The following is a 26131-nucleotide window of genomic DNA, read 5'->3' as shown; positions in this document are numbered from 1 at the left end:
GTCTGACAGTGTAGTTATAGACTAATCATCAATAGATTTAATTGAATTAGTTTTAATCATGGGACATTGGATTGTATCCAAAGTTTTATAAGCGCGATTTCTAATTCGTTGGGTTCAAAATTTTGGGTACTTAATTTTTTATTGTTGGGTTAATTAAGTTGATTTTCCAGACATGTCAACTAATGGTTTAATCTACAGAAGGGGTAGATTTGTCTTATATCATTAGGTTTGAACATCAATTTATCGTTTATCATTTAACCCTTAAGATACTTGGTTTTTAATGAACGATTTGATTTTTTCCAAAAAAGATAATAACAACATAAAATTTATCTACTCCTGTTTAGAGGCCATGGCATTCCCGTACTCGAATTATTGTCATGGGCAAGACATATCCAGTTGTTTTCACAAGTTACATAGAAGAATAAGAAAGTTTCATTGGACTGATGTTCTAGTTTTACTCTAATAGCAAATAATTCCTCTCATGATGCAAATTTTAGGGCCTTCAAATGAATACTAAGTATCCTAAAAACATAGGACAAGAATAGGTATTATCAAAAACATTATTAGTAGCGCAGCTACTCTATAATTAGAGTATATCCGTTCGTTCCAATTGTCTGTCTGACTTCCTAACCTTTTATTAAAGATCAGTTAATGATAATTAAAAAAAATTTAATTTGGTTTCTTTCATTAATTATAATCTTCAATTATTTTCTCAGAACATTTTTCCCCTTTTATTTCATTGCGCTGCGCAACCCATGAACACAATTTTCCTTGTTTTTGCAATATTTTTTCCAGTATGGCTTTGAAACCGACTAATATCCGCTGGATTAGAACCATACTGAAAAATCTTGTATTGGATCGTATTACAGGCAATTTTCTATGAATATTAAAATTGGAATATTAAGAATAATACCAGTTTTGTTCTTAGCCAGAGCAATATGCACCCCGGGGCTGACAAAACAGTTTTTGATGATATTATTTCTCATTTTAATATCAGTAGAAAGCTGTCAATAATACGATGCAATAAATAACTCTTCTTGTCTTTTTTTACAAATTGAAATTTTAGAATACTTTTCCATGTTAACAAATGTGCTGTGAGCATAATTGGACATGCAAAGTAGTGGGGTGTTAGTTGGGGCAATAGGGAAAGGTCAATGAAGGATTTATAAGTCTTCCCCCAATGGAAAATTATGTAGGGATCTAAAGGTATAAATTGATGTACATCTCCAACGATAATACACTAAATTACCTCTATGGTATATTAAAATTAGTGGTTGACACGTTTGAACACTCAACTTAATGAAACAACCTATCAAAATTCAGTAATGTCCCCAAAGTTGTAAAGCCAACGAATAAGAAAGCGTTATTATAAAACTTTGTGAACTAGTGTAATAAACAGCCAATTGTCCCCTCTTTCTCTCTGAATATATGTCTCCTAGTAACCAGGGACCGAGGGGATATTGAACTGTAAATTACATTTGTATTCAAAGTTTTGAAATACATTAAAAATATTTTCTCCTACCTACCTGTCTCTATACTCCTGAGTGTTAGTTTCAGGGGGTTGTTTAGAGGTCTAGATGAATTTTAACAATGTATTTTAGCTATTAATCAATTTTATGCTTCACCAATTAAATTCCTAAATTTTAATGAAAAGTAGGGTCCTCAGTTACAGTGAAGCTCCCTATAGGTTAATAAGAGAATATGGAGTACTGGTATAGTTTATAGACCAATGCCCCCTCCCTCCATGGTTAACACGGTATCATTTATAATTTTATTATATTTATATACATGAGTATTACCTATCGAGCCAGATTTTTATAGTCCCAAGGTTCTAACATCCCAACTATGGAAGACATCTAATCTTGGTTCCAGGACAAACGCAGGAGTCCCGAACGTCGGAGTGGACAACCGCAGGAGTATTAAAATATTAATTTTATTAAGTATTTCTATACAGATTAGGTTAGGTTAAGATATGAATGAACAAATAAGCCCCCCGCAGTGGTTAGGCATTTAAAAAACCTATTAGATGGTCCAAAATAGTTTAGGTTGGGTTAAGTGTCCACTCCGACGTTTGACTACTCCGACGTTTGGGACTCCTACGTTTGTCGTATAAGGATCCTAATCTTTGATTGCACGCCCCTATACCCTTAAAGTCATGCATCTGACATAGCAGCAATAGGTACAACTTTTTTAACAACATCTTTAGTTACGACACCAATCACCTCCGATTCTATTTTACTTGTCCTGATCCTAATATTTGTTTATGAGCCTACCAAACCCTGATTTACTTTTATTAAAAAATACACAAAAAAAATCAATTTGACTAACGTCCAGTAAAGTAAATAAAAAAGTTCTAAAAATAAAAAAAAAACATGAAAAGAATTGTAGTTTTAAAATAAATAAAAAAAAACCCAAGTATTAGTATATTTTGAGTTTCCCACAGAAAGTGCAGTTTTTGCTACAATTTTACAAGAGCAAAAACTAGGATTGCACAACAATTCAAAGTTATATAATTGTGTTTTATATCTAGAATATTCTAGACTTTTTGTAGGAAACAAGAGTATAGTTATTTACTGTGATTCAATAATTTCATCATTATTTTGTATTATGTAATTGTATATAGATACTAGAATGTTCTTAGAAACACTTTAATTATACAAGCAAAAACCAATGAATAAGTTTTTGTCATACATAAAAAGCTAATATTGCATCATGTGTAAGTTTCCAGAATCTTCTTTATTATATGACAAAAACTGATGTAGAAGTTTTTATTATGCTTTTTAATACATAAACAGCTAATATTGCATCATGTGTAAGTTTCCAGAATCTTCTTTATTATATGACAAAAACTGATGTAGAAGTTTTTGTTATACTTTTTATTGCACAAAAAAGCTAGGATTGCATCAGATTATGCCATTAACTAAATTCTAGAACATTCTAAGATCTCAGTATAAATAGAGCAGCAAAGTATTTGGTTCTCAATGAGCCTTGCACACTCATTCACTCGTAATCTTTTATTTAACCTCTGTATCTCTTAATGTTTAACCTATCTAATGTGTTTATCTGTATACTATCTCTTTTCTTAACCATTCTGTTAGTTTTGATAAGAATGGTGTTTATTTTTATGTGTATCAATTTTTCATTTATCTTAATTTCTGTTTTACTCTTATTGAGATTTATAGAAATTTTACAAGTTCCCTGTTGGGACTTGTAAAAATCAAATGAAGCTCAAAACATAGAGAAATAGTCTAAGTTCTGAAAAATCATATACTTATGCTGCTTAAAAAATCTATCTTTAGCAAATTTATCTAAGTTTAACTATTATATCTTTGGACTTGTAAATTTACAAAACATAATGAAGTTTGATGATTATTATTCAAAGTATTTGGATAACAAACAATTACATGTCAAGTGTAAAGAAAATCTTAAAGAATCAAATATTATAAGTTTAAAGTTTACTTTCTTATTAAGAACTTATGGTTTACACTTTGCAAATCCAAAGATATGTTTTAACTGTCATAAAACATATTTAACCTTATATAAAATAATTGAAAATAACTTAAAAAACATTATTATACTTATGTTAGAATACAATACTAAACTATGATACTCACATTTAATCAACAATAAAGTATAAACAATAAACACTTAGTACATTTTTCACTTTGGTATATATTGAATAATTTGAACTTGAAGTTGTGAGACAACAGTTCTTTATTGCACAAAAGTTAATAAATAATAGGAGATCTTCGCGTGGAAGTGTTTACAACACTTAGGTCTTTGTATTAATTTTGCCATTACTTAAGCAGTTAAGAGTAAAAGTAAAACTAATTTAAAAACTTAACTTATAAGCATATCATAACTTACTAAAGGACCTTTGCCTCTATATTATCTTGGTAAATGTTTATTATTTAAATATTCTTTATCTAATAGACTTTTTCTTAGAAAGCAAAATAATTACTAATTTAAAGCTTGTTAGAAAGTCCTAGTACCTTTGGAAGCGATTAGTAAAGAGCGGAGTTATTCCTGCGGAGGGAATAGCGTGATTAGTGATTATGTATATAGTTGATATTCATTAGGTTATGATAGTCTACATGTACAACTTATTAAAGGACCTTTGCTACTATATTGTCTAAATATAAAGTAACTTCAAAAACACTTTGATGATTTCTTTTTATTTAGAAATTCAAAGTAGTTGCTAATATCAAAGCTTGTTAGAAAGCCCTAGTACCTTTGGAAAACGTTAGTAAAGAGTGGAGTTCTTTCCTCCAACTTGATTAGGAATTATTCAAGTGCAAAAATAGAATCATTCTTAGTTGAGGGTTAGGAATCAACGTGGTTAGCAATTACATATATAGTAGATACAAATATTTTAAGTCTTGTAAAATTACTAGAGATTAAAGGACAGCTATCTGTAGGCGTTTGGAGCTTTAGGGACTGAAACGCACGACACAAATGCAATTGAGAACCTTGTGTACAAGCAATTGCAACTAGATGACACTCTAGAGGCCCTAGAGAATGCTAGTATATTTGTGGCCATTGGTCGCGGCCCTAGGGGGACACTCGCACCGGTTGACACTCCAGAGGCCCTGGAGCATACCGGAACATGGGAACCTCTATAGTTGTACCTCTCTTTAAGGATGCTTGATAAGAAATATTAAGTTGTATAATACATGCTGAATTAGATTTTGGGACACTGATTAGTACAGCTCTGTAGCTTAATAGCTTGGATTCTAGGAGTAAGGGTACGGTAGCGCATCAAGTTGTACTTGTATAAGCCGGCTATGCAGTTTACTCTGAGTTTCTATTGTTATAAGAAAAGCAAAATACATCTGGTAGCTTGCTAGAGTTTAATTAAGCATTGGATAAATCTTTATTTATTTATTCTTGGAAAATCTAGCTTTATTTAATATTCTCACAAATTATAGCTTATAAGTACTTCATAACATAATTTTAATCTAAGTTTAAAGTATTGAATTGAACTGCTTTTTCTTTGGCAAAGTTGAATTGTTTATCACATCTATCACTTGAATCAATTTAGCCTAACCAGCTAAATGTTGTAAACTTTGACAATATTGCGTTTAACTTATTCGGTTTGGTAGCTAAGTTTATGCTTTGTCATATGAGTTGGAGATTGGCTTCAACTTGGTTGGTATTCTCTTCTTGTTCTGAAACTTGGCACGTTTTATTAGAATTGGGAGAAAACATATCATTTGGTGCAACATCGGGTTGTTCAATATTTTTTTTTGGTGTAGAGGGGGGTGCATATTAGTTTGTTTTTTACATCAAAAAAAAAACTAAAGCTGAACAGGTTTTACATTATACAGAGATTCAGAAGGTTATAAGTGCAAGTGCAAAGTAATATAACTAAAAAGTGAAGTGAAAAATTTTTACATATATAATTTTTTCAATAGTGAATAAGTTAATTTGTAAGAACATACAAATTAAATTAGAGTGAAGTCTCTGCATTAACTTTTATTTTTTTAGAATTTGGTAAGAATATATCTGAAAAATTATTGCTTGATTCACTTCTACAAGAGATATATTCTTTGCTTCATCATAGTACCAGACAGGTGGTAAGATAAATAAAAAGGAGTGTAGATAGATTCTTTTTGCATTACTGTACCAAAAGAAATTTTTGGGAAGAATCTTCTAATAAGTTTTATATCAATTATAAAAAATTATATATATTTCCATTTTAAAGTCCGCAAGTTTAGAGATAGATTCTTTTTGCATTATTGTACCAAAAAAATTTTTGGGAGGAATCTTAAAATAAGTTCTGATATCAGTTAGAGTAATTTTACATTTGTATAATAAGTCTGCAGCAAGTTTTGAGTAAAGGTTTCTTTTTGCATAATTGTACCAAAGAAAAATTGGGAGGAATCCTTTAAGAAGTTTTATATCAACTAGACTAGCTTCTTTAATGAGCTCTAATAAGAAGTTTTATATCAGTTAGACTAACTTCTATAATTGTATCTCAAATTTTAAAATCTCAAGTTTAAAATTTAGTATCTCAAGTTTAATTAAAAAGAAATTTTAGCCAGCAAAATTAATTTTTATTTTTGTATCTCAAGTTTAATAATTTCATTAACATCTATATTTTTTATTACTTTATTAATTTTTGACCCTACAATTTTTAAACCAATAGTGGTTTTAGTCAGTCATATCTTAACATCTATTAAGGATCTTTTTATACTTATTCAAAATGAAATCACTAAGAAAACGTAGTAAAAGTAGGGAAAAAGATATTGACTATTTGAGAAATATGTCAAATCTTATTAAGTCCGATGGACAAGGGGACTTAGAAAGTTTACCAATCTCTTCTCAGGATTTAGTAGAAGATGAAACTAGCCCTGAGTTTAATATTACTGAAAGAGTTATGTCTAGAAATGCAGAAGACATAGACTTAGTCAATGATATGAATGATACTGTTGAGATACTAAAGCAAGATATTAAGTTTAATAATACTATTGATAATAACTTAGGCCGTATATTGCTTGAATTAACTGCTCAAATAAATGATTTGAATAAGAAAACAAATCTACCTAAAGGTAAATCAGTAGATGAAACTGTTAATGATTTTAATGAACATTTAAAGGACTTAGAAATTAGTATTAATGATAATGTCAATAGGAGAGTGGGTAAGATTGAAGACTTAGTAGAACAACGTGTTAATGAGGCCTTACAGAAACATGTTAGAGAAAAAACTTTTAGTAACTATATCAATCATGCTGAAACAATTTTCCCCCCAAGTTTTGATTGCAATTCTATTTCAGTTATTTCTGATGAAAAGATAGGTCTAATCAATCACACTTTTCCTACTAGACATAAATTTAGCGGTTTTGGCACTCCTTCCGTTGTAGAATTTTTAAGAAATATGAATGCGGCACAAGCTCAATGTAAATTATCTGAGCATACATTTAAAGAAACACTCCTAAGATGCACAACAGGAGAAGTATATGATAGTGTAGCTACAATGGTAGATGGAAATATATCTCTTTCTGAAATTTATAACGCGTTATTAACTAAATATGATACAAGATTGAGGCCTGAGCATGCCCAATTAGAACTTGAGAATTTTGTTTTGCCTAAGGATCCTACATTTAATAAAGTTGTTAGTAAAATTATGGCTCTATGCCAAAGAGCTTGTTTGGAACATGGAGAGCCTGCTAGGACTCAAATTTATAATTTAACTGCTATTGGATATTTATTAAAAAATTTACCTTATGGATCAATTAATGATGGGTTAAAGATTAGAGCAGATTTAATTACAGAGTTAGGTAGATTCCCAACTTTTGCTGAAGTAGTACAAGCACTTAGAAAGTATGTAGGTGCTATTGATTTAAATTATAGAAGGGATGATAATAGGAAAAGGTATAGTAGGAGTGAGAATTTAAAAACAAGTGATATCCCTGTTCCTAAATTTTCTGTAAGAAATAATATGCGCGCAAAAATATCAGAGATCAATCATAAGCAGAATTTTTTAGGGAGAAGGAATGATCATAATTTTAAATCTCAGTCTTATAACAATACAAACCCTACAAGTAATAGGTATAATGGCAATCAGCAAAAGTATAATAATAATAACAATAGTAACTATAGAGACCACAGAAAACAAAATCCCAATTTCATTCCCTTAAAAGATAACTCTAAAATAAACAATAGCAGAAATAATGATAATAATACTAACCGCAAAGATTATGGAATTCATACTGAAGTAAATGGTAGATTAAGATGTAATTTTTGTGGTAAAAACACTCATGCTGGCAGCAAACTTTGTTATGAAATGAGAAATGATGAAGGAATTATAAAATTTACAATTCCCACTTCCGAACCTTGTCTTGTTTGTAAAAAAGAGATTGGTAAAACTTTATATCATCCATCTTACAGGTGTTTTAATAGGCCAGTTGCAAAGCAACTTAAAATGCAAGGTAAATGGAGATATCCTAGTGCTGAAGAGAGAAGGCATCTCGATAAGCAATTGAGTGGTAACTTAGCCTAAAATAAAAATGTCTAAATTTAAAAATCAACCTTTTCAAAACCCTCCCTCTGGGGAATTGAAAAGTGTTGATATTTCTGTAAATATTGGGCGAAAAATATATATACCATGTAAATTATCATTTAAAGATTCAATATTTAAACAAGCATCAGGCATGTATGATACAGGAGCTGATACCTGTATTATGAGATTTTCATATTTTTCTAGACTTTTTTCTGAACATAATAAACAGGAACTATTGTCATTAATAAAAGAAAGTAATTATGAAGTATCTGGTATAACAAATAGGAAGATTGATGTTATTGGCTCAGTTTATATGTCCATGTTTTTACAAGGGGGGCCAGTACTTAGTATAGAATTTTTGATAGTTGATCAATTTGATCAATTTCCATCTGAATCACCTTTTATTATTGCTTCAAGAATGCAAACATTATTTGGTCTTATACTAATGCCTAGTAGTCTTGAAAATACTATTAAAGTAATTCAACGTAATAAATATGGGAATAGAGTAATAACTAGTTCTTATGCTACAGAGCTAGAGCTTAACACAGCCTATGGGGTAGTTGAAAAGATTTCAAGTATGCAAACAGTAAAAGTTGATTTTGTCATTTCAAAAGCATCTAAATATTTAGTCGAAGATAAAGTAATAGTTTCTCAAGATAAAGTTCCATATGATGAAATGGATGGGTTAAGAATAATTACAACTGTAACAAAAATACACTATAAAGAGTACCAGTATGTAGTAAATGCTCTAGTTGAAAATTTAAGTAATAAAACTTTTTCTGGGGTAATTAAAGCAACAATTGATTTATTTGATAAACAATATAGGTTGTATCCCATTAAAGATAATTCTAAACATATTAAGCGATCTATGAGAAGGCTTAAAACAGATAAAGTATCTATTATGTCTGAATGTAGATTACCAGATGATAAAGAGGTCTCAATTAAAAACATTGTCATAAAAAAGCCACTAATTTTTAATGATTCTAAAATAAAGTCAAAATGTTATAAAGTAGATATTAGTTTCCCAAATCATTCACCAGATTTATCTGACTATACAGCAGTAAACAATAATGTAAATGATCCTAATGTTAGTTTAACAGATGAGCGCTATCCTATTAAGGAAAAAGTAATACCAAATTATGATCTTAAAAACTATTAGGATTCTGAACAGTCAGTACAAATGGGATTCCAACCAAACTGGAATGATATTAAAGAAAAAGATCTTCAGCCAGAAGGTATTGGAATTCCAATTTCTATTTTAGACACTCCTAAAGATATCATTAAAAAAAGTAATTATGATCCTAAAATTTGGCCTTATGTTAAAAATATATTTATAGATAAATATCCACAAATAGTTTCACGACATTCTTTAGATAGGGGACATTTATCCAAAACTTTAGGTTATTTTAATTTAAGGTTAAAAGAAAATATTGTACTACCTAAAAACAAAAAGATAATATATGAATCCTCTGCAGACGCTAGTATGCTGAGGGATGTTTTAGATTATTTATGTAAATTAAAAGTAATATCGAAAGCAAGTCTTACTGGGGATGATATACCAAATTTTAGTTCACCATGTTTTTTAGTAAAAAGGTCTTCAAAGGATTCAGCTGCAAGATTAGTAGTATCATATAAACTTTTAAATGAATGTATAAGTCAAGATCCAATAACAATCTCAAATTTTGACATGATATTAAATAGATTACACTCAGCACATTGTTATAGTTCAATAGATTTGAAGTCAGCTTTTCAAAGCATAGAGCTGACTCCAGAATCCAAAAAATTAACCCTATTTAGTTGTATGTGGGGGAGTTACATTTTCAATACTTTAGCTACAGGAATGTCTGTATCTCCAAATGCTCTCGCTAGATTTTGCGATGTAATGATACATCATATCCCAAGTAGAGATAAAAATGGTAAAATACAATTAAATGAAAAAGGACTACCAATAATGATTAATGATAGGATACCTAATGTAGAAATTTTCTATGATGATATAATTATTTTTTCAAAAGCTGGGCGTACTTATGAGGAAACCATTAGAATACACTTTGATTTAGTAGAAAAGGTTGTTTCTAGATTAGCATTTCATAGAGCTAAACTAGAGGTAGCTAAGAGTCAACTTTGTAAGTTTAAAATATCCTTTTTAGGCTGGCTTATAAGTAATAACTATTTAATGGTCGATCCAAGAAGGGTCGAAAAACTAAATGAGAAAACTTTTCCTTCTAGTGCCAAAGGCATGAAATCATTCTTGGGTGAAGTAAATTGGTTAAGAAATACTTTAAATTTTCAAGTTTTAAGAAACATTCATTATCTAACACCTCTTACTAGTACTAAATTGGGAAAATATAATCCAAATAATATACATAGAGAAAAATTTGAGGAACTTAAAAAACAGCTAACTCAAAGTTGTTTATTCTCAAAAATATGTTTACCAGGTGTACCTAAAATACTTTTTACTGATGCTGCAAGTGAAAAGTATAGTCAATACTCTTGCGTTTTAGCACAAATAGTACCAGCAAAATATTCAAAAAACTTTGTTCCATCTTACATATATTTAGACGATCCTACCCATAGAATTATTTTTGATTTAAAATTACCAGTGAAGCCAGTTCCTCTTAAAAAAGATAACCAAACAATCAAGGATTATTTAATAAATCTTGAGAGTAATTATCCACCTGAGTATGAATATTTGGATGATGATACCTTGGGGTATCAAGAACACTTTAAGATCTCTTTATCCGTATGTTTAAAACTTATGTTGGAACTTCAAAATTGTGTAACAAAATTTGAGAGTATTTGTTTTGACCTACAAAAACATATTAGAGAACATATTATGTATAACCATATTCTGGATACTGAACATAAAGGTAATAAACTAAGTATGAAATTATATTTAGAGGACATTAAAAAAGGTGTACTTAAAATAGATACAGGATTACACATTTTTAGCGCACTTTCAAATGTACTACATAGGCCTGTAACTCTTATTAATGCAACAAATAAATTCAATGGTAAAAAACTTATAAGATTTAATAATGATAAGAACAAACCTCCTTTTTTCTTTTTATTGTATGAGAAAAATTCGAATCTTATTGTTAGGCCTACAATTTTAAATAAGCACTCAGAATATAATATAGGTAAACATAAGGGTTCTTTTGAAATAATTTTATATCACTCAAAAGTAATCCCTGAAGAAATGAGAAAAACTAATATTATGCAACTAGAATTGTATGCAATTTTAGGTTCATTACAAGCAACTAGAAAAATGGTTAATTCTGATGAATTATTATTAGCTTGTGATAATAAATGTCTTTATTATCTGTATAATCAAGATGTTAAAGACAGCCATACTAAAATTAATAATTGGGGAGTTAAAATAGAACATGATTATCCAAATTTAGGTTTAGTTTTTATAAAATCTGAAAATAATCCAGCGGATTTTTTGAGTCGCGTTTTTCAAGTTAGTAAGCCTGAAATTGCTCACATTAAATTACCATATATTGTAAAGGATTCTTTAAATGATTACATGCCTAATCAAACAACAATGACTGTAAAAGATTGGCGTGTATGGGTTGAAAATAACCCACAGTTTATTGAAGTTGACAAAACAAGATTGACAGAAAGACAGTTAGAAAGTATTAACAAAAGAGATAAAAATATTGCAAAAGGAAAGGAAAAGGGGAAAGAAATAAAATCTAACAGTTTTCAAGTCACTTGGAAAATAAATAATTCAAAAGTTATAGAAGACATAATAATAAATGAACTAGATCCCAAAGTTTTTGGATCAGCATTGTCTAACAATCTAGCCGAGCGTAATACTAGGGCAGTATTTAATCCCATAAGAGTTTTAGAAGATATATTAACAACTGATAAAATAATAGAAGAGCAGCAAAAACAATATACACAAATATATACCAATTGTGTAACCAGTAAAGATAAAACTTATAAAGATAAGAACACATTTTATTTTTTACAGTTAGGAATTTTATATATTAAATTTATTAATAAAATCCCTAGAATTTATGTACCAGATAGTTTATTGGATAAATATATAGCTATGGTGCATACCATTGTAAACCATGGTGGTCCTAAGAAAATGATTAGCAATTTGATTAATTACTATAATCCAAATTTACAAAAATTATGTTACAAATATGCAAGTATATGTGTAGCATGTATGTTAACAAATCATCCTAATAGATCAAATAAATTAGGAGTTTTTCCTCTTACAGCTGGAGTTTTAGAATGCATACATATGGATTTAATTGAAGGTTTACCAACAGCAAGTGGATTTAATCACATATTAATGGCAAGATGCGTAATATCTGGTTATATGATTCTACTTCCTGTTGTTACAAAAACAGCAAATGAGTTTTTATATCTCTTTGTTAACCATATATGGGTTCACTTCCACCCAAAAGCTGTTTTTAGCGACAATGCCGGTTTATTTAGTTCTAATAAAACAATACGAATTTTAGCTCTTTTAGGGTGTCAGTTTATTTATTCATCAAGCTTTTCTGGAATGTCACATGGAGCAGCGGAAAGTTATGTAGGTTTAGTTAAAAGAATAATGAAAAAAGTATTATCTAATCAACCTAATTTTAATTGGACATTTTTACCATCTATAATAGCTCAATTACATAATTCCAGTCGTATAACAAAAACCGGTTTTACACCTAATCAATTAGTATTTGGCACAGAGTCTCATTTAAGTAAATGTTTCCTAGATAATCCTTTAGTGCCAAAATTTCATCCTATAATTTCTCGTAGTGTAAAAACATTTGAATCACAACAATTAAGTTTAACAAAAAATCTAGATTCCGTGAGACATTTCATAACAAAGGAAAGAGATAATAGACTTGACAAAGCCAATAGAAATAAGGTTACTAGATCATTCCAAGTAGGAGATGTAATTTTTGTAAAGGATATGAGTAAAATATTGGGTACTACACAACCTCTTAAAACATATTATCATCCTCAACCTTTTGTTATTGTAAAAGTAAATCCAGTTTCAGCCTGGATATCTAGAATTGTTGATGAATTGACCATAATTAGGCCATTTAATCATTTCAAAAAGTATATACCTTTTTCTGATGAATTTAAGGATTTACCTAAAGAAATAAAAGAAATTGCTCAACAGCAACCTATAAATCTAACCACTGAAGAAATTAAGAAATTGATTTCATCAGCACCTTTAAATTTTGAATTATTCAAAAATGATGAAAAATTGGATAAATTGACTATTGATTCAATAAATGAGTTTGACAAACCTAAACCTGAAAATTTAATTTCAGATAGTGAAATAAAGGACCAAATTTTAAATGATGATATTGATGAGACTTCAATGCCTATAACAAGAAGTAAATTACAAGGAATAATAAAACAAAAGCAAAAAGATCATGAAAAGTCTGGAGAAACACCAAAACAAATAACGTTTGACTTACACACAGACGAACAAAAAGTATAGAGTAGGTTCATTACTTTTAAGTCTAATTTAATTAAATTTTTGCCCAAAATTTTAATTTTATAATTTTAAGTAATAATAAAGGTTTTAATTAGTGTAGTAAGAAGATAAAATACATTGTATGATATCTAAAATATTTAGTTCTATTAAAGTAAAATAAAATTTAAAATTTTTTGTTGAGCACTCTATTTGTGGTATATCTATTAAACACAAACCAGAGATGAACAATGACAAGTGTCAATTTCTTATTTTAAACTTCCTTTAGATTACTTCATGCTTTAAATATAATTATTTTTACTATACGAGCAACAATATAACAGCAAACAACATTTTTGGCTTTAAAAAAATAATTCTTTTTCATCATGAAGAACATCATATTTTTGGCTATTTTCATAACATTTTCATGTTCAGAAGATGTGATAGATTTTTTCTATCATGAAAAAATAAACCGAGATAAATACCTAGACTCAACTAAATCGGTGGTAAAGATTATTTTTGACTACAACCAAAATATGAAGGATGTAAACACACTCTTCCGAACATCTTTTAATGATTTAAAAACTGAACTAAATACTGATAATGCTGAAATTGAAGCAAAAGGTTCAAATATAGCTATTAGTCTGAATAAATTTCTTGTACTTACAAATAGATATGACCAATTATCAAAAGAAATTGATATAATAATTTCGCATATGACAGCTCTAGATCAACAAATTAACTCAGATTTCGAAGTAAATTATATAATAGATGAAAATAAACAATCTTTTCATTTGGATAATTTTAAAATGCATCAAAAATATTTAAAGGAAGCTTTTCAACCTATACCTTCCATAACTGAAGCAATGAGAAAAGATAATACTTTTATTAGAGGGGTAGATCTTACATTTAATAATCTCTATATTCCTGCAAGAATTTTAATAAGTTTTCTGGAAAATTGGATTGTAACTTTCAAATATTGTTTCCAAGGGGTTGTAACAAATGATCTTAGAAGAAAATTGACTCCTGAAAATAAACATTCTGACTTAGTAAATATCAATTTTATAGGATCAGGTCTGGTTGATAGTAAACCAACATTCTATTTAGAATTAAATATTTTATCAAACAAAATTAAATATAATTCTTTGATTGCGATACCATACACGGGAATTTCTTTGGATGCTTATTATTAATACAATACAGAAAACCAAAAGATTGCTAAATTTATCACTGAGGATGAAAAACAATTAGGACTGAATGAAGCTATAACTTTTTGTTTGAAACATATAAATGATAAGAAATTTGACCTTATTATCCAATATTGTCCGTTTATTAGCAATACAAAATTATTTCAAATAACAAACGAGGGAATTTTGCTTTTTAAGCATGATGATAAAATAGGTAAAGCATTTGTGTTAGGGCTTCAAAAGGATTTAAATAGTTCAAATTACCCGGTACATATTATGTTTAATGGGAAATTGGAATTTAATCTACCTCACAAAGGAGATGTGGTAATAGAAAGACAATCTAATTTTAAAGTAATTTCTTCCTCGTTAACATCTGATCAAAGACATCTATTGGAATTAAAAGTTAATAATACCAGAAGTAATCTGGAACAAGCTACAATTATTAAACATATAAGTAACTACTTCAAAAATTCATATTATCAGATATTCATTAATATTTTTGTGTTTACCTCAATAGCGTTTTTGGGAGTTGGATCCAAGGAATTATATGAAAAAATTAAAGCACATTACAAGCCTCGAAATAGCTCTAAAAAACTTATAATAAACAGATTGGAAACAATACCTTTGAGATCTAGAAGTAGACGTTAAAATTTAAGCAATGTTATAGTTGAACAGTAGTTCTAAGTATCAGTTTTAAAAGTAAATTTTACAATATTTTTTTGGGGGGGGTTGACAACTTTTAGTTAAAACAATGTTTTAACCATTTGTTATTCTCCTTCCAGTAGAATTCTTCTTCCAGTCGATAACCTAAAAAGCAAATTATCTATTCGGAAATATAAAATATAATTAAAAAAAAAACCAGTTGAATCAAAATAGGTAATCTAACAAGGTGAAAATATCTCATCCTTATGTATTTAAAATATCCAAAGTAAAGTGTATCTCATTCCAATGCATTTAAAATATTCAAAGTAAAGTGTATCTCATCCCTATACATGGGAACAACTGTTATTATTAACTAGTTTTAAGCGTTTTCGGATTTTCGATTAAAAGTTTTTTTTTCAGAAAAAATTGAGTAACTTTAAAACTAATATCATATGTGTTTTCAACATTGTAATAGAATTTTAAAAACCGAGCTCGATTAAAGAGAGACTACAAATAAAAACTTTTCTTTGTTTCAATCATATTTTGGTTTTAATATATAAGGCGGAAAAATTATTTAAGCAGTTATGTCTACAACAAACTTTTGTCGGTGAAACATAAAACTTTAAGTGATTAAAGAATGAAGAGATTTTCTGGTAGGCTTTATTTTATAATATCATTTAAATTTTCAATAAATTTTATAAGATAGAGTATATAGCTTACATTAGATAGGATCTTATGTTTTAGGAATGAGTCTAGAACTAGATATATGTAATACAAAATTGTAGAACTATTGCCTTAAGTTTTGTCATAATTTTACATAGTGATTTTTTTTGAAAGATTATTAAAATTCCTTTAATTTTTCTCCTAATTAAAAGATCTTAGATTTACGTTTAAAATTGTAGATTCCTAAGTAAAATTAGAAAAATATTTTAATGTAATATTCCCTATGATCTTAAACAAATTAAAGAGCAATATAGGAAAGTTTATTTCATTTAAATTTAACAAAGCCAGTTTTTCTTTCCAAATATAATAACTGTTGAGTTTTAGTTGAAAACATAAAAAGAATTTTTTCTAAGTAATTATTAAAGTAAAATTTTAAACTTTAAATAAATAGATATATATAGAGGACCTTTAAGCATCTTAATTAAACTCTTATATGTTGAGGCAATGAAAGTATAAATTCTGGTGTTTCTTTAAGCAGTACAATTTTGGAACCCAAGTATATTCCCTCTAAAAATGGCAAAAAGAATACTTAACAAAAAGAATGACATTTATCTATAGGTTAAATACACCAGGATGTAAAGACCTTTAGTTAAATAAAATTGTTCACATATCTCGAAAATGAAAATCAACTATATAATAATCATTAAATTGATTAGCTGTAGTAGAATATCTACACCTACTTAAGATTGAATACACCTAGGTTGTAAAGATCTTAACAAATGCTACAAGGAAGAGAGAGGACAATACTTTAAAAACTAAATTCTAGTGTAAGAGAAATATTAGTTTGAACTTAAATGCCTTCCCAAAAGAAAGTTTAATTAAGTTTATTGGAATAAGACTTTATATATTGAGTTTGTTAGATTAAGATTAGTTTAAGATATATTAGGATATAAAAAGGTAATTAAAATAGAATTGAAGTACAGAAAAAAGATTTTGAATAATTATAGCGGGAAAATTTTATCAAGAAGCAAGATTTTATAAACATATTTATCCAATTAGCAGGCTTAACTTAATTCTTTAATTATCTAGACTAAGACTTTTCCTATAATCAAAATGTATATTAAAAGATTATTACATAATTAACATTTTTTGTATGATTGGAATTTTAAATTTAAAAGGAACTTAAAATTTATATCGAAAGCTTGAACCGAAACATTTAGTTATAAGTTTTGCGTTAATTTAAAAAAAATAATAAGTTTTTACCACTGAGGAGGTTAAATATTTGTTAAGAAGAATCACGTTTTAAAAACAACACTGTACTTAAGTTAAGTTTGAATATTATTTACAATTTTTGAAAGATTTAGTTTAAGTTTAAAACAAAAGGTTATTTACAATTTTTAAAGTATAAATTTGAGTAAAGAATATATAAGGTAGTTTATCAAAATTGAATTTTCTGAGGTAAAAAAAATATAGTTATTATTTAGGCCAAAAACTTTAAAACAAAACATTATTCATAAATTATATAGTAATTGAATTAGTTTATAATTTTATCACTGTTTTTATAAGAATTTGATGGAGGAATTTTGAAATTTTGAAATCTTTATTATACATGCCAAATTATATAAGAAAATAGAATAATAGGTATTTAAACTTTGAGATCTTAGTTTACTTAATATCACGAAAAGACACGAGGTAGTTTATTATGTTTGAATTATTGAGGTAGTTAAAAAGATAATAATATTTATCACTTAAGCCAGAAACTTTAAACCGAAATGTTTAGTTACAATTTATGAAGAATTTCTTTTGATTTAAAAAACTTTTTTTTCACTAATTTTATGAGATTTTTGGTGGTGAAATTTAGAGTAGTTACAATTTATGAAGAATTTCTTTTGATTTAAGAAATTTTTTTTCACTAATTTTATGAGATTTTTGGTGGTGAAATTTAGAGAATTTTGAATTTGTATATTTTTATCACAATTTTTATCACAGATTAAGTCCAAAAGTTGAAAGTCCGAATAAAAAAAAGTCCGAAAGCAGAGTTTTTTTTACCAGTTATGTATATTGAAATTTAAAGAATTTTGAATTTGTATATCACAATTTTCATCACAGATTGAGTCCAAAAGTTGAAAGTCCGAAAAGGTGGGTCCGAAAAAAGTTTTTACCAGTTATGTATGTTGGGGTTTGGAACCATCTGAAACAAAATTAAAATTGATTAGCATTCATTTATTGTAATAAGGAAATAATTTTTTTAGTAAAAAAAAACTTTAAGATGTGCAAACTAAAGAACTATAAACTTATAGTTAGAAATAACTCCTCTAATTCAAGGGGCAGGGATGAAGTTATAGTTAGAGCTTCCAATATAGATTTACGACTCATGGAAGAAGTTTTATTATGGCTTATTCAACAAACCCGATTAAGATTAATGCTGAAAATTAGTAACTTAAAGAATAAGGAAAAAAGTAAACATTGCATTAGAAAGAATAAGCAAACTGATGATTTAAATAAGTCATCAACATTTTTTGAATACATTGAAGTTAATATGCGTTTAGCTAAGCAAGTACAGAGGGCAATGCTTCTTAACGTAGTTAAAACTTTAATGAAAAACTTTAAAAACTTAAAAACAATACTAGCTTTACCAAATAATTTGTTAGAAAATAATAGGTGAAAAGTTTAATTTTAAAATACTGTAAAACTTTTATAAAATTTGTAATTACACATATAGTAAGCTAGGTACTGTAGTTAAGATTTGTTTTATAAGGAAAACTTTTCTTACTCTATTCACGGGCAGCAAGAAAGGGTTTCTTGACTGTTCCAGTTCTGCAGCTAGACGAGTCTATAAATAAAAATTTTTATTAGGTAGGAATTTATGTTTTAATATCTGAAAGTATACATGATCAGAAAAAAGTCAGTATATATTATAGAAAGGGTACTTAAGATTTGATGAGTTTAAAGTAAATTAGAAGGAAGTAAATTAAATCATTTGAATTAAAGAAATTTAATTACCAAAAACCTAGTATAAAATTTTAGTATATTAAAGTTACAGAAGCGAAGTAAAACTTAATGAATTAGGTAGCTAATAATTAGTTTAATACACCTATAAATAATTAGCAGGGATTCTATGCAATCAAATAAAAATAGCCTACTGTATATCAAAGTTTATTTAAGTTTAGAATGACTTTTATAAAAGTAAAAATAATAATTTCTTTCAGAAGATATAAAAGCCTTATTTGATATACCTCTAGATTTATCTCAGGGGGTTGGGGCATCATTTCTATCGCCTGATTTGTCCGAGGGGGTTGTTGGTGATGGTGACGCAACTCTAGTTCTTGGCTCTCATCTCGTTCGGGATCTAAAATATAAAAAGACTTTTAACTAAACTATATTAAATGATTATTAAAGAATATTTACATCCCTGTAACATCACTTATAGCGAATATTGGGTTTTAAACAGCTGTCAATACCATAAACTAAATAAAAATCTAATTATAATCTATACTACTATACTCATATTTTTTATAATTGTCATTAACATATTAGAAAGGAGATAAAAAAAAACTTTACCTGGTTGGGAAGTATTTTGCCTTCTTTTCTTAAAACATAGTCTCAATACCGCCGCCGTTCTAAAAAAAATGACAGCTGTAATTACTTCGGATGCTAGTATCAAAAAGCCTACCCGGGCTACAAAGCTATCTGTAGGTCTGGACTTTTATAGTCCTGGACTCATAAAGATTTTACCAAGAAATTGCGTCAAAATAGATTTGCGTTTCCAAATTAAAGCACCCGAAAGTCATTTTACTATGCTTAGGGAGCGATCAAGTTTAAGTTTAAAAAATATAATATGCACTGGTGGGATCATAGATCCTGATTATTTGGGTAATGTTTATTTCATACTTCTTAACTTATCAGGGAAAACATATGTCATCCAAAAGGGTGAAAAAATAGGTCAAATGATATTTCTAAAAAGCTGTTATCCAAAAATATTAACCATACGCAGTTTTGGGGCAGAGAATGCAAATAAGCAAATGTCAGAATTAAAATATTTAAGAGAGGAAAGGGGAGCAAGGGGTTTTGGTTCTAGTAATGAAATAGAGGGGGAGAATAAAATAATAAACTTACCCGAGAGCCAAAAGTCCAAGGGCAACAGCAGCAAGGAATAACTTATCGGTCGTAGCCTCATTGCGTTCTTCTTGCAGAAGGGAATTGAGAATTGTTTTAATCTTATTTAAAATCATCTGGGAACTTCCATCCGGAATACTCATTGTTGTAAAAAAAATCTGAAATTATAAATTTTTACAGTAATAGGTAAGTAAATCTAAACTCAATAATTATAGGTATTAATTTATCTATTGACATTATTAGTAAAGATATATAGGTAAGCATAATCCATACTGATGTTTGTGTTTATTAGTTTAAGCATTGATAATATTAGTAGAGAGATAATAGTGTTTAAAGAACATTTTTTTTGGGATAATATACAACTGTATAATAGGGGGATTCGCCTTGTTAAAACATAGGTTGGCAATTTTTTATAGTTCTTACAGGGCTTAATTGTTTTGTTGACACTACTGTAAAAAAAACTTATTAGCAGTTGGTACTTTTCAGTTACACAAGAGATGAAAATTCTAAACTGTAATAGAAAGTATGAATTTAGTTTATCTCAAGAACAATAAGAAACACTAAGTAAACTTTAGATTGAAAAAGATTTTTGCAGATTATTCACAACGGAGTCAGGAGGGATAGTAGACAAATTGGGGCCAAAATTAGTAGTATTAAAATATTTGGTAGGATCAAGGTTTTTCTGGGTAGCACGATGAACTCTTGAGCTAGCCGTTTGACACTGCTGGGAACGCCGTTTAATCTTTTTAGTACACTTTTGACCTACGAATAAAAAATCAATTAACAACAAAAATAATAAGTTTTCTTTTAAATTTAACCGTTCTAGTAAATACGCAATAGAAATTAAGAATGCCGCTGATAATTATGAAGTTTGAAAAATGAAAATCGCGAAACCTATACACGAAGACGACATTATGAATAAGGAAATTTAATTAAAGTAAAAGAAAATATAACAAAAGCGAAATAAACCAAATTAAAGTCTAAAAATAATATCCATTGGTTTAATTTTATTTTTTCCATTTTATTCTTACAATTTTTTGGACACACGCGATCAATATTAGCCATTTTAAAAATTGAAATTTGATCTTTTTGATAATAGTATCATAAATATATATAATCTATATAGACTAACAGACTATAAAATCGTTCGCACCCAATAAAAAAGTCTGCAAATTAATTTCATAAAATAGCATAAAATAAAATCTTACCCAATGCAAGCAAAGCGAGTAATATTAGGATAAGAAATAGGGCCACTAGAATTGTACCACCAATAACCAAAATGGAGAAATAACCTGGGCTAAAAAAAATACATTTTATTAAAAATGATAGGTAAACAATTTTTTTCTTTTAAAATTTACCTGCTGATTATTTCATAAATTGACTGATAGGAATTCTTGGCAGCCAAACCATAATCACGGTGGATAGATTTGTTATAGGCAGGACTCGGTTTTGGGGTAAAACTGGGAATATTTGGTAAACTATAAGTTTTTGTAGAAAAGTTTCCAACCTGGGTTTGAGGACCAGATTTAAGTTTTCGCTTATTTGTAACTTTACCACTGAGTTTAGGAGAAGGTATTTTAGTGGTAGGAACTTTTGGTAGATAAGTGGTTAGAGGATCCAATTTCACTTCTTTAAAAGGAGTTGAAACCATTTCTTGGGTCCTAAAATCTTTTCGAATTTCAGGCTCAGAAAGTTCCTCAGAATCTGCCTCCAAGACCCGGAGAGAGGAGGAGGTGGAGGTAGACATAGAGATAATTGAGAGACCGGAACCTGAAGTTATCATCGTGGTGGACGGAGATGAGACCATTCTTGATGATGGAGGCGAAGTTGTGGGCGTTGGCAACGGAGAAGACAGCGTTGCTACATCAGATTCTAAAGTGGTTGCTGAGGATAAGGGTGACCCTACTGAAAGCAAAGAAGCTGATGAGGTTGGTGAGAATACAGAGGATGGAGCAGTTGTTGAAGCCTCAGATGTGACTGAAGGTAACTTTGAGTTATCAGTAGATAGATGCGTAGCAAGCTGGGTTAGAGTTTCTTGCAATAGAGCTGGTTTTTCTAAAGTAGATTCCAAGAAAGGAATGTCAGGGGAAGATGGAAAAGTAGTAAAGTAGTCAGAGGAAAAATCAACATAGGAGGAATCACTAATATTCAACGCATCTTTAACAGATAGATTGGGTTGTGTAGTGTAAAGCATCACTTTCTCATCATGCACATCATTTTCATAACTGAAGTCAATAAGCCAATTTCTTAAAAGTGGCATCATGGAGAAAACACCCTAAAAAACACTTTACTATAATGAAGTTATTTTAAGACTAAAGGAACATATTATCTAACAACAGGGTGACCAAAAAATATTTTATTTAGACATGGAGGTCTGTACACCTGTAACAACAAACGGTCATCATGTTGTCAACAAGGAGAATGGTCAGGGAGAGTCAGAGAACAAGGAGGTTAGTGAAAATTCGTATGAGGTAGCTGAAGATTTCGACGACTTCGAAATTTTAGAGGAGTTTGATAGTCCAAGATTGATTAGAAAAACCTTCCCTGTCCTCATCAGCGATAGCTGTAATACGTCTTTTTCCACCCCAGCTGAGAAAAATCTTCTTGAAAGAAAGATTCAGAATAGGCGGGCTCTTTACTCACCTTTTTACTTCTCACTTCCCTTTTCTGAGAAATCAACACTGTCAGAAATCACAAACACGTCATTGATTTTTAAAGCAAGTTATGCTCTATCACCCTATTTAGCTTGTACACAAAAATTTAATTATAAGTTGACAGACATAGATAGTGAAACATTGTTCAAACACAATCTCTACTACGATAAAATTGCTGTACTCACAGGGGCAGTTGAAAAAAGAGCAGCTATACTTCCTTGCATGCTCAGAATTGATGAGAATAATGTTGAACTCAATCTTCTCAGTAGGTTTAGGGAAACTTGGGGAATCCATAGAGTTCAACAGGCAAGCATAAGTAGCGGGGGGTTTAGGCCAGCATTACAAAGCATGACTAAGAAGTATATCCATCTCTTTGCTCAACCACCTCCACCCCATTATTGTTTCTTTAATGCTAATGCTAAAGATAGTGAAAGTAATCAATTAATAATTAGACAGCACTATAGAAGCAGTTATTACCAGAAGTTGTATGAGACTAAGACAAACCTGATCCAAGTGTATGGTTGTCCTACAACAATACCCAGCTCCCAATATATTTGCCTTGGAGCACAGGATCAGGAAATTCTTGACTCATGTACCTTCGTGGATAAGGTCTATGGGATTGTACCAGTGGACAATCCTAGAGACTTGAATGTGCTTCTTAGTCAAGGGGAAGAGCTATATCTCGTGGACTCTGGGTACATGAGTGCCCAGTGTCTCAAATTGTATGGGTATTTCCCTGAGGACATTTTTTGGATGCCCCATACAAGGGACGAGATTCGCTCAAAGATTAGAGCTAAATTCTCAGGGGAGGGAAAAATGAATGTTGATAGGTTTCTGGATTTATCTCTGGTCAATATCAGAAATTTGTTCAGTGACTCAGGATTCAACTTACTTTTTGTCTCTCTTCCAAGTGGAAGTATCCTGAGACTGACTCCTGCTCTAATTTTTACCCTTGTTTTGAAACATAGACAAAATGATTTCACCCTCGTCAATTGAAAATTTTTTTTTGTTTTTTATGCAGAGAGGGAAGGATGATTTACTTTTATTAAAAAATACACAAAAAAAATCAATTTGACTAACGTCCAGTAAAGTAAATAAAAAAGTTCTAAAAATAAAAAAAAAACATGAAAAGAATTGTAGTTTTAAAATAAATAAAAAAAAAACCAAGTATTAGTATATTTTGAGTTTCCCACAGAAAGTGCAGTTTTTGCTACAATTTTACAAGAGCAAAAACTAGGATTGCACAACAATTCAAAGTTATATAATTGTGTTTTATATCTAGAATATTCTAGACTTTTTGTAGGAAACAAGAGTATAGTTATTTACTGTGATTCAATAATTTCATCATTATTTTGTATTATGTAATTGTATATAGATACTAGAATGTTCTTAGAAACACTTTAATTATACAAGCAAAAACCAATGAATAAGTTTTTGTCATACATAAAAAGCTAATATTGCATCATGTGTAAGTTTCCAGAATCTTCTTTATTATATGACAAAAACTGATGTAGAAGTTTTTATTATGCTTTTTAATACATAAACAGCTAATATTGCATCATGTGTAAGTTTCCAGAATCTTCTTTATTATATGACAAAAACTGATGTAGAAGTTTTTGTTATACTTTTTATTGCACAAAAAAGCTAGGATTGCATCAGATTATGCCATTAACTAAATTCTAGAACATTCTAAGATCTCAGTATAAATAGAGCAGCAAAGTATTTGGTTCTCAATGAGCCTTGCACACTCATTCACTCGTAATCTTTTATTTAACCTCTGTATCTCTTAATGTTTAACCTATCTAATGTGTTTATCTGTATACTATCTCTTTTCTTAACCATTCTGTTAGTTTTGATAAGAATGGTGTTTATTTTTATGTGTATCAATTTTTCATTTATCTTAATTTCTGTTTTACTCTTATTGAGATTTATAGAAATTTTACAAGTTCCCTGTTGGGACTTGTAAAAATCAAATGAAGCTCAAAACATAGAGAAATAGTCTAAGTTCTGAAAAATCATATACTTATGCTGCTTAAAAAATCTATCTTTAGCAAATTTATCTAAGTTTAACTATTATATCTTTGGACTTGTAAATTTACAAAACATAATGAAGTTTGATGATTATTATTCAAAGTATTTGGATAACAAACAATTACATGTCAAGTGTAAAGAAAATCTTAAAGAATCAAATATTATAAGTTTAAAGTTTACTTTCTTATTAAGAACTTATGGTTTACACTTTGCAAATCCAAAGATATGTTTTAACTGTCATAAAACATATTTAACCTTATATAAAATAATTGAAAATAACTTAAAAAACATTATTATACTTATGTTAGAATACAATACTAAACTATGATACTCACATTTAATCAACAATAAAGTATAAACAATAAACACTTAGTACATTTTTCACTTTGGTATATATTGAATAATTTGAACTTGAAGTTGTGAGACAACAGTTCTTTATTGCACAAAAGTTAATAAATAATAGGAGATCTTCGCGTGGAAGTGTTTACAACACTTAGGTCTTTGTATTAATTTTGCCATTACTTAAGCAGTTAAGAGTAAAAGTAAAACTAATTTAAAAACTTAACTTATAAGCATATCATAACTTACTAAAGGACCTTTGCCTCTATATTATCTTGGTAAATGTTTATTATTTAAATATTCTTTATCTAATAGACTTTTTCTTAGAAAGCAAAATAATTACTAATTTAAAGCTTGTTAGAAAGTCCTAGTACCTTTGGAAGCGATTAGTAAAGAGCGGAGTTATTCCTGCGGAGGGAATAGCGTGATTAGTGATTATGTATATAGTTGATATTCATTAGGTTATGATAGTCTACATGTACAACTTATTAAAGGACCTTTGCTACTATATTGTCTAAATATAAAGTAACTTCAAAAACACTTTGATGATTTCTTTTTATTTAGAAATTCAAAGTAGTTGCTAATATCAAAGCTTGTTAGAAAGCCCTAGTACCTTTGGAAAACGTTAGTAAAGAGTGGAGTTCTTTCCTCCAACTTGATTAGGAATTATTCAAGTGCAAAAATAGAATCATTCTTAGTTGAGGGTTAGGAATCAACGTGGTTAGCAATTACATATATAGTAGATACAAATATTTTAAGTCTTGTAAAATTACTAGAGATTAAAGGACAGCTATCTGTAGGCGTTTGGAGCTTTAGGGACTGAAACGCACGACACAAATGCAATTGAGAACCTTGTGTACAAGCAATTGCAACTAGATGACACTCTAGAGGCCCTAGAGAATGCTAGTATATTTGTGGCCATTGGTCGCGGCCCTAGGGGGACACTCGCACCGGTTGACACTCCAGAGGCCCTGGAGCATACCGGAACATGGGAACCTCTATAGTTGTACCTCTCTTTAAGGATGCTTGATAAGAAATATTAAGTTGTATAATA

General features: G+C 29.2%; 3 protein-coding genes across 3 annotated transcripts in view; all 3 read left to right on the top strand.

Annotated features, from left to right (window-relative positions):
- The first annotated feature begins 5485 nt into the window (after window positions 1–5485).
- Window positions 5486–25104, top strand: LOC145310528 (uncharacterized). The gene is made up of 3 exons (XM_080150465.1): window positions 5486–5576; window positions 21737–22036; window positions 22418–25104. The coding sequence occupies exon 3, from the start codon at window positions 22420–22422 to the stop codon at window positions 23701–23703; it is 1284 nt and encodes a 427-aa protein (XP_080006591.1). The 5' UTR covers window positions 5486–5576; window positions 21737–22036; window positions 22418–22419; the 3' UTR covers window positions 23704–25104.
- The window catches only part of LOC145310994 (chromosome-associated kinesin KIF4A-like), a 456179-nt gene continuing 435562 nt past the window's right edge, over window positions 5515–26131 (top strand). The window contains exon 1 of the mRNA XM_080150506.1: window positions 5515–5542. The gene's annotated coding sequence lies outside the window, so the exon portion shown is untranslated. The remainder of the gene's footprint in view (window positions 5543–26131) is intronic.
- Window positions 5515–26131, top strand: part of LOC145322611 (uncharacterized) — a 447245-nt gene continuing 426628 nt past the window's right edge. The window contains exon 1 of the mRNA XM_080164797.1: window positions 5515–5540. The gene's annotated coding sequence lies outside the window, so the exon portion shown is untranslated. The remainder of the gene's footprint in view (window positions 5541–26131) is intronic.

Source organism: Acartia tonsa, chromosome 1, assembly GCF_053477335.1.
Source record: "Acartia tonsa isolate MP-2025a chromosome 1, ASM5347733v1, whole genome shotgun sequence".
NCBI lineage: Eukaryota > Metazoa > Arthropoda > Copepoda > Calanoida > Acartiidae > Acartia > Acartia tonsa.
The sequence above is the reverse complement of the archived record's forward strand: the minus strand, read 5'-3'. Positions and strand labels throughout refer to the sequence as shown.